General features: G+C 46.5%; 1 protein-coding gene across 1 annotated transcript; it reads right to left on the bottom strand.

The window, feature by feature from the left end:
- Window positions 1-5228: 5228 nt before the first annotated feature.
- LOC117866691 (UPF0481 protein At3g47200) lies at window positions 5229-9812 on the bottom strand. The gene is made up of 2 exons (XM_034750959.2): window positions 8897-9812; window positions 5229-6156 (listed from the first exon to the last, which is right to left on the bottom strand). Exons 1-2 carry the CDS (start codon window positions 9623-9625, stop codon window positions 5455-5457), a joined length of 1431 nt encoding a protein of 476 aa, XP_034606850.1. The 5' UTR covers window positions 9626-9812; the 3' UTR covers window positions 5229-5454.
- Between the last annotated feature and the right edge of the window lie 222 nt (window positions 9813-10034).

Below are 10034 nucleotides of genomic sequence, written 5' to 3'. Positions count from 1 at the left end.
GGTGTGTACTATGGAAACCGACTAGTAGTGCCCGCCGACCCTGAGTTGAGGAGGCAGATCCTAGATGAAGCTCATCTTTCCAAGTTCTCAATCCACCCTGGCAGCAACAAGATGTACCATGATCTCCGTCAGACCTTTTGGTGGAGTGGGATGAAACCGGAGATAGCTCGTTATGTTTCAGAATGCGACACTTGTCAACGTGTCAAGGCCAGTCACTTGAAGGTAGCAGGGACCTTGCAGCCGCTACCTATTCCCTCTTGGAAATGGGAAGACATCAGCATGGACTTCATAGTTGGGTTACCCCTTACAACTCAACGGTATGATTCTATCTGGGTTATAGTGGACCGTCTGACCAAGACAGCACATTTCTTTCCTGTTCGTACCACCTACACAGTCAGGCAATATGCAGAGTTGTACCTCGACCATATCGTTTCCCTACATGGTGTACCCAAGACCCTCATCTCTGATCGAGGAGTTCAGTTTGTGGCCCGTTTTTGGGAGCAATTACAAACATCCATGGGCACAAAGCTCATCCGAAGCTCAACGTATCATCCCCAAACCGATGGCCAAACCGAGAGAGTAAATCAGATCCTCGAAGACATGTTAAGAGCTTGTGTCATCCACTATGACAAAAACTGGGACAAGTGCCTGCCCTTAGCAGAGTTCTCCTACAATAACAGCTACCAGGCCAGTTTGAAGATGGCACCATTTGAGGCCCTGTACGGCCAAAGATGCAGGACACCCTTGAACTGGTCCCAACCAGGAGAGAGACATGTTTATGGCCCTGACTTAGTGGCAGAAGCCGAGGAGCAAGTGAAGGTAATTCAGGCAAATCTCAAGGCTGCCCAATCGCGACAGAAGAGTTACTCTGACCAGCGGAGGAGACCCCTGCAGTTCAACCTTGGTGATCATGTGTACCTTCGAGTCTCCCCAACCAAAGGAGTGCAACGGTTTGGAATAAAAGGCAAGTTAGCTCCCCGCTATGTTGGCCCTTATGAGATTGTGGAGAAATGTGGACCCGTTGCTTACCGGATCCAACTCCCCGAAGAGCTATCAGCCATACATAATGTTTTCCATGTGTCTCAGTTGAAGAAATGTGTCCGAGTTTCAGCAGAGATCCTAGAACAAGAACAGCTTCAAGTAGAACCTGACCTGACCTACGCCGAGTACCCAGATCGAGTTCTTGACCAGAAGGAAAGGCACACCCGACGTCAAGTGGTAAAGATGTACAAGATCCTCTGGAGAAACCACACCGAAGATGAAGCAACATGGGAGACGGAAGAATATCTGAACAAGCGTTTTCCAGGTTTTCTATCCCATCAAGGAGGTAAGAACAGCACACCCTTGATCTTGAATCTCGGGACGAGATTCTTTTTAAGAGGGGTAGGCTGTAACGACCGACCCCTAACCTTTCCCAGTTAGGTTTGATCTCAGCCCTTAAACCTTAGTCAGCTGTTTTGTTTGACCGAACCTAAGTGCTCAGTCTTCCGTCAGTCCCGACCTCGGGATCCGACCCCTACCGCTTCGTTCCTTTCCCGACCCTGGCGAGTTCAGCCCTCCGTCGGATCCTGCTGATCTTCCTCACCCGTCCGATCTTTTCCCCCGGTGGACCCGTGAGATCCTTTTTCCAGATCCCCCGCGTCAGCCGCACTCGAGTTGCATGGCCGCCTCAGAGTTTTCCTGCCGCGTGGCTCGTCTTCTCCAACGCCATCGCCCAGTTTTGTCTCTGGCGAGGAACAGAGTTGGGTCCCGCGCCCTTTTCCCCAATGGCAGCGGAAGCCCTCTGCACCCCTTTCTGCAGACCCTCATCTCCCGCGCCCATCATCGCGATACCAGATCCCGGCCCCGGAGACCGATGTCGCCCGTCTTTTCCGTCCCTTCCAGCAACAGTTGCGCCGCCCGGTCATCGCTACACGACGATTCCCCCACCGCCAACCCCGACCGCGGCCGCGACAGTTCCTTTCCCCGCTCTGTCAGAAGCCGCCCGACAATCTGTTGTTCCGCGCTCTCCCCCGCGCTGCGTCCGCTTGTTCTCCCACCTGTGCGCCCTTGATCCTAGCGCCGTTTAACCGGTCGCTTCTATCACCTCTCCCGCACGACGACGCTCGCTCTCCGCCAAATCCCAACCACCGGTCTACCCGCGCCTACGCCGCCCTAACGGAGTAGCGCAATGATCGCTGGCGTCACCCCCGGAGTTCTGCAGCACCGCCCTATTTGCTCAATCGCCGCCACGGCAGAGCACTCCAGTGCTTCTCCCCGGCCTTCGCGCTGCTCCCCTTCCCTCTCTCCGCGACATTTCCGTTCCTCTGCTCCAGCAGCTATAAAAGGAATGCCCCCGTCACCGGAGTTCCCTCCGCTCTTGTTGCCCTTAGCTTTCTCGCTACCTGCTCAAGCTCCTAGCGCCATCCGCCCAGTCTTGAGGAGTTCATCTCCCAGTTCCTTCTCAGTTCCTCCAAGTCACCCCGCAGCTTGCTCCCTTGTGCTGCGTAGAGCTCTCTTGTGATCCGCAAGAAGCACCGCCGCCGGAGCATCGCCGGTCTTAGTCCCTGCTCGAAGCTTTAGTTCCGCGCCCAAGTCTGCCTCTTCCCGACCCCAAGCTTTCCTTTCAGGAAGAAGGTGAGTGCCGACCCTAAGTCCGCCTCGCCCGACCCCTCCTATCCGCCCGACCCCAGTTCCGTCTCGTCCGACCCTGTCTGTTCGCCGACCCTTGTCCGCCTCGCCCGAGGGCTTGGCTGTGATCTTTTTCTTCAACTCGAGGGTGTATGTGTAAAACGTGGGAACCCTTCAGCTCCTACGTCTGAGGATCCCAGTTATCACATCCTCTAGTTCAAGGATCAGACCACTAGTTTCCTTCCTACCCTTACCTGTTGATCATCATCAGCTCTCTCAAACAGCCTCAACCTCCTGCTCTTTGTCGCAAGTTTCTGGGCTCAGGAGAGCCAGTGTTGCTGTCAAATCAAACGTTTAAGCTAACCCTTGCATTGCATTCGTGTAGAGCTGCATCTCGCTGACGGCTTCTACGAGCTGCACCCGGCGCCCGAAGAAGAAGCTGTGGCCGAGATCCTGCCCGCGGAAGTCGAAGCCGCCCCCGAAGTCGAGCAGTTCCAGCCCTCCTTGTTTGCAGGCAAGCCCCGGTTGCATGAAAATCCTACGTGTTCTTGCCAAACTTGCACATGCCTTCTGAATAGCATGTTTGTGCATTTATGTTTAGGAGTTGTGTGAAACCCTAGATACATGACTTAGTAACCCTTGATATGAGCACTAGCTGTTGGACCGAGTAGCTGCATTGCTTAAATAGGAGACGGTAAAAGCCGAGTGATCTCCTGTCACTCGCGAGTTGTAGGTTTCCTCTCTGCTACAACTATAAGGACGGTGGACGGGGCAGGGTTGTAACACTTTGGTGGTCGGATGGTTGCCCCGTCTGTCTATGAAAACTTGCTAAGGCCCGACAGTGGTGGTGTTCGTGATCAAGTGTTTGAAAGTACTAGCCTCATACTTAGTATGGGATGAGGAAGCCTAGTACCTGATTGAACCTAGACGTGAGCGGTCGCCCCATTGTTCTTGGAACGGAGTTTCCCCTGCTGGTTGTCGCACGTGGTGGCAAAGCGTGGTCACAGGACGGCAGAGGCCGAGTCTGTGGAACCTTGCACCAAAGGAAATGGGCCCGACACGGGTTAGGGGATTGATGGGGAAGGCCGACACAGGAAGCGACCTCCGGGTGCGCGGATGTCGTGGGGCTAGGTTCACCATGCATGGTTAAAGAACTCGAATCGATTCGTCTGCCTCTCACAGTTTGAGATTTCTTGATCGCTATGTCACCCTGAGTAAATGAGGAATCTGATGATGGCAATGTTGTTGTTTTTATCTACACACTTGATTGGCTCGATGTTTGCTTAGAATAGGTTGCACAACCTAGACTGGTAAGTAAATCTAGAACCGGAGCTAAAACTTGAAAATAGGTTACTTAGTGCTTTTGGCAAAACAAACCCCTCAGCCAAGAAGCCTTGCATGTCTAGTTGGAAGAGTAGTTGGCTCCTCCCCGGTTAAGTCTTGTTGAGCTTAGTAGCTCAGCCTTGTTGTGGCTCCTGTTTTTCAGGTGAAGTTGCAGTTCCCGACCCCTCCCTTGTTGGCGCTTGGCCGCCCCAGCTCCCGCCAGGCTGGACGGCCGAGTGGGACCCCTCCTCGGATGGCGAGGAGAGGACTCAGTGATGTTCTGGTTGGCCTCGCCCGGACGTCCGAACCCGACGAAGTCTTCCGCTAGCTTTCTCTGTTGATCTTTGTTTGTAAACCTTAATGTTGGATTTTATGGTAGAACCAAAACGAGTAAAACTTGTTTAAAATCCGTGGACTCGTTGTATTCTCTGTAACCGCTCGCCTTGTGTGGGTTGCTGAACTCGATCCTGTTTAAGTGGTTAAATCGGATGAAGTCCGACGGCGCTTCATGTTGGCTTGAGTTAACCAGGGGTGTCGCATGTTAGGCGGCTAAACTCTGATTAATCAAGCTAATCCGAGGTGGTTCTGCCACATTAACCCTGTCTAATCAAGCTAATTCGAAGTGGATCCGCCACACCAGTTCAAATGTCTATGCCATGGTTTGTCTGACCTGGCAGGATTGGTAAAGCACTTCCATACACCACCTGTACATATAGGAGAAATAAAGAAGTTATTAAACTCCCGAGGCATGGATCAATTGAGATAATTGTATAAATTATATATATGTATACCTTAATAGTAAAGTGGCCAAATGGTTTGTACAGCTCACATAAGGTGCGCTGAGTGATGTCATCCATAGGGTATTGTTGGTTGTCGTGCGCAACCACGGGTAATGTTGGCATGTTCTCATGGGGACCACCGTGGAAGCGTAGCTGCTTCGGCATTGAGAAGGGCTGATGACGATGTTGGGATCCGGCAGTGCTCCAGATTGGGCCATCTCTGTAACTACCAGGGTCACTCACCAATTAATTTCTTGCTGCATTCTTACCGTGTATGAGATCAATACAACTTGCGTTGCGCGTATCAATCTCCTTCACTAACCAAGACTATGTCATTAGATGGAGCAGCTAATGTTACCCAAGTTGCATTGTAGCCTTGTAGGAGCAGCAACACCAACACAGTACAACAATGAATGTTTCGTGCCCTAAAATCCAGGATAAAAGTTGCACTGGCTAGCTTGCAAATAATAGTGTGATTGCACTCAAAAAGTAAGCAGCATTATTGATGACCAGTGGTAACGAATGCCGTTGAATGTTTATTTCTTTCCCCAAAATCCAAAACAAAATTTAAATCCTGACCAAATTATCGTGAATGTTGATAGAAATAACAGTGGTTCACATTGACAGATCATAGAGGCCCATATCAGAGCTGAAACACACAGACGTACGGCCAAGTGAGATAATAGTGGCCTGGTGGAAACTTAAGAGGCAGAGGCACAGATAGCCACAGATTGTTTGCATGCTAGCCCTTGGTGTAGAACGGAACGATGGTGTAGACGGTCTGCAGGAGTGTGGCAACAAGCAAGATGACAGCGGCCACGAGAGAGATGAACACCCAGGGGTTGCTCAGGTAGGTGTTCACGAAGCTGGCCTGCCACCTGTTGCGGCGCTTCCTGCAGTATGTCTTAATCTTCCATTGCACGTGGCCCAGTCGATTGCCAACGTTCACCCGTCCTAACCTGGTGAGGCTGTAGTTGAACATCTCCACCATCTGCTTGCTTCCAGTAATATCCAAAACGATGCCTTCAGATTCTAGAAGTGCCACATCTCTTTCTGACTGGATTATATCATCCATAAAGGATACGTAGGCTACCACGTCATCTTTGGCATAAGGGTGTAGCCACTCAAACGCCATCAGGTTGAGGAGTATTGTCTCCGTTGAATCGTTGAAATCGAAAAGCGGCATGCTCAGCACTGCATCTTCGAAGTCAACATCATGAATGCTGTTAGTGTTGCTCTTCTTGAACTGGATCCCCGCCTCGCTCATCTCAACAGCACAGGGCGCGCGAAGCTCGTCGTAATCCGATCCTTCCCAACATGGACTGACGCCACAGTAACTTTTGTAATAGATGTCCAGGAAGTGGAGGCCCAGCTTGTCCATATGTTCCTCGAAACATTCAACGTCCAGAAGATTCCCCACCATATAGTTGATCTCTCGAGCCTTCTGTACTCACCAACAAACAATCAAACATGGAAAAGCTATATAATAGCCAGCTATTCATATCATGTTTTCAATCGTTTTTAATATGTCCAATGTGCTGTAAGATGAGGTCATGAGACTGACTAGTTAACAATCGTCTATTTTCCAATTTGTTTTCAATCATGTTTTGTTCAATGAGGATTCTAAAATAGAGACAAAAATCCTTATCTTCATGTTTTTCTTTGAAAATTGCTTTTGCCGTTTCCTTCTCTAGCTACAGAAAAGGTTTTTAACATAAGGTCGTTGTGTGCTTATTGGCAAGTGTAGGCATGCAGGGGCGGATCCTGAGTGTAAGTTCATGTATTGATTAGTTTGGGGGGTCAATTAGAAGTTCTCCGACCACGTGAACCAAGTCTAATTTATCAGATTTATTTGTTCTACTGTATTTCCATTTTTTTTGTTTTCTTCACAAACATTGATGAAAAGCACTTGTTCTTATGCTGTGCAGCCCAGATGCAAGCCTCTTACAACTTATGGTCCTGCTATGCTCATGTCTAGTTATATGATCTTTGCTTTGAGAAGTTCTAGAAGCATACAATGTTTGTTTCTAAAAATGTGGACACCTTTTGGTATTTATTGCTAGGTTTCATCATAAGATATATGATACAGTCGTTCATGAGAGAATCGCATAAAACTCCCGTATTCCAAATAAAATATCAACCCTTCATACACTTGTATAGAACGTGTCAAAGATGATGAGATATATAAAAAGGTGATTTTTGTTTATAACCCTCTAGGGTGAGTGTGCAAACATGTATATAAATATTTGCATGTTTGTACTGTGTTTCGGAAAAATCAACTTTCGTATCTTTCAATCACCACACTTGAATCTCTGTATTCTCACGAACGTATAAGAAAAAAAAATAAATCATAGAGATCTCACCAAACTGTCAATTCGGTAGACTACTATAATATTCATCGCATGTACTGCATTTTAAAAAAACATACACACGAAAAATAGTTTAAAGTAGCGCATCAAATGGATATCTTAATTATCCACCTCTATCGTTATTAAAACAACCTAAAATAGCCATAAATATTGATGTAAATTGCTAATCAATGTCATTATTATGGAAACAAATTACATCCAAATTACCAATCTCTACTATTATTAAATCTAACGTACCTAAGGTGCACCTAAATCTAAACTACCTACCTCTATCATTATAAAAAATATATATCTTGATCAGGTGCTACCATATATTCTTTTAAATTATCCAGTTATTGTATTATTAATCTTAAAAACTAAATCAAGCCATAAACACATGATGTATATCCCCATATAGACTACATGTAAATATATGTAGGAACCGATGGGTACCATTGATTTCATATGAAACACATAGCTCAAATTAACTGATAAGGTTTCAACCAAATATATTTTATTTTTAGGTACATAGCTTTTGATATGCACTTAGATATATATTATGTCTAAATACATAGTAAAAGTTATATTTTTAGAAAATTCAAAACGAACAGTAAATTGGGACGGAGGGAGTACATAATTTTTTATACGCATCTATATATATACCATGTTTAGATACATAGTAACGGATGAGATGGTCCAAAAATTTAAGGGGCTGGGTGGTAGTGATTCAATTTACATTCGAGACTAGCTACTTAATTCGTTGCTAAATATCCTCCGATGCACGACGGAAATACATTCCCGCACTGTCCCCAATATGGATATATAACCATATAACCAACTTCGTTTTACGATCTCATCTAGAATCAGTGAATCACCCTGTCCATCCAGGATGGCCCATCCCGTTCAAGTTCACTGAGCCAACAAAATACTCCCTCCGTCCCAAATTACAATTTGTTTTAGTTTTTCTAGATACATAACTTTTACTATGTATATATCTAGGTGCATATCAAAAGCTATGTACCTATAAAAGATAAAACGAATAGTAATTTGAGACGGATGGAGAAGTATGTAATATTGCGCACTGCCTTCTATGTGAATAGCCGATTATATTCATCATCTTTTCGTTGAACTAAATCCAATTGGGCCTAAGTCAACCCAAGAGGAACTAGAGTACTCCTATCTTCTATATGGCTCACTAAGATTGGATCTAGGGCGTCTACGTATGTTCACCAATATATATACTCTTGTGCATCTTATATTTCTTTCTATTATATCGGTAATATTTCAAACATATCCGTCCATATATAAAACAAGATGAGATTGTAAATATTTCATAATAATCCATAAATTAAAGACTGTGTTTGCCATTTTCAGTCGCCATCCTGTTGTCCATCATCATATCCTAAGGCCCTTATAATATCAAATAAACTATTTTGTTGGATTTTGATCCAAGAATCTGGGATGATGAATGGACAAAGAATTGTTTGATATTTGACCCAAGTGCCTAAAATGATGATCGGAAAGATAAATCATTTTCAAACATTTGAAACATAATTAGACCTCATGACGTTTATCAGAGAGTACATTTGAAACAGTTGTACTTAGTACTACAACTGTATATTCCATCTGTTCGAGATTGTAGGTCGTTTTGGCTTTTCTAGACGCATAGTTTTTTATATGCACTTAAATATAGTGTATGTCTTGATGCATAATAATATCTATGAATCTAGAGAAGTTAAAATGACCTACAATTTAGAACGGAGGGACTATAGTAGGATATCAGTCAAGCTAGCTACACATAAGTTCATGCCGCGTACTTAGGTAAAGGGTACGTACCGGAGGTGTTCCACGCTGAACAGCTAAGAGCCTCTGCAATACGACTAGCGGCAGCTGGTTTTCCATCGCGATCATGTCTTTACGCATGACTGGCCACAAAACTAAAAAGCTGCGCTTACTGAAGATGGGGTCGTCGGCCGCGTAATCATCAACGATTTCATCGTTCCGTAGAATAGAATCCACCATCATTATCAATTCCAACAAGAAGCAGCCGTCCGTGACCATCATCTCCACGAAGCTACCTATGTTTGCTCCACGCCATTTGTCATCAAGGTCATCGTAGGCAGCCTGGAGCTCATCCACCACTTCCTCAATGGCCTCAACAAACTGCACATATGTATGAGGCTTCCCGGCCCGCTTAACCAGGTGCACCAACGCCCGGCGCTTGTGCTCCTCCATGGCCAGGAGGTGGGGCTCGCGATGGTGGTAAGGGCCCAGCGACACGAACTGCGGCCGGTAGGCGTCGCTATTGGTCGTCTTCTTGATAAACTCGGGCACCCGATAGATGGAGCGCTGCTTCCACCGCGCCATCTCCACCGATGGGTCGGCCTGCTCGAGCATTTTCGGCATGTCCACCACCCAACTGTTGCAACTACCATTCTCTTCGGCTCTCAAGGTCTCGGACTCATCCACGAGCTTGTGGTTTGCTTGACCAGAGTGCTCCAGAAACTTCTTCTTGCCTATCTCCATCGCCGAGCAGCTGCTAATGGCCTTCCCCTTGGCTCTCATTGGCGTTGCCACGGATCCCTCACTCCCCTGCTTCTCACATCCTGCACGCTTCCCAAGCGATAGATAAAGGAGGAAGAAGCGAGTAGGCCCCAAGTGCAGAAATTATGGTTTAGGGGTTGGCATTTCTTTCGATACTCCAGTGGTGAGGTATTTTTGTCAAGAATGGATATTTTCACTAATAATGGATGGAGAACAAATAATAGACTTTGCTTTTAATTTTATTTCCTGATTCATGTGTCCTCTTTTCCCCTTATTTGTCACGAGCAGCGCAGCTGCGAGTTTGTAAAACCAAAACGCTATGTGCTCTTTTGCAGAGGCAGGAACATTTCCATTTTCGTGAGGTGACTGTATCATGTGGCTGCGCCTGGCCTAGTACGTGCACTGCAGAGAACCAGCCACTGGCGCATGC

This window comes from Setaria viridis, chromosome 8, assembly GCF_005286985.2.
Source record: "Setaria viridis chromosome 8, Setaria_viridis_v4.0, whole genome shotgun sequence".
NCBI classification, from domain to species: domain Eukaryota; kingdom Viridiplantae; phylum Streptophyta; class Magnoliopsida; order Poales; family Poaceae; genus Setaria; species Setaria viridis.
Note: the sequence above shows the minus strand (reverse complement) of the source record. Positions and strands in the feature narration are given on the sequence as shown.

Excerpts from the sequence above, each read along its gene's own strand:
- LOC117866691 (XM_034750959.2), bottom strand. The coding sequence starts at position 9,625 with ATGAGAGCCAAGGGGAAGGCCATTAGCAGCTGCTCGGCGATGGAGATA. Across the intron at positions 6,157-8,896 it reads TTCAGCGTGGAACACCTCCG|AAGGCTCGAGAGATCAACTA; the intron begins GTACGTACCCTT and ends TGGTGAGTACAG.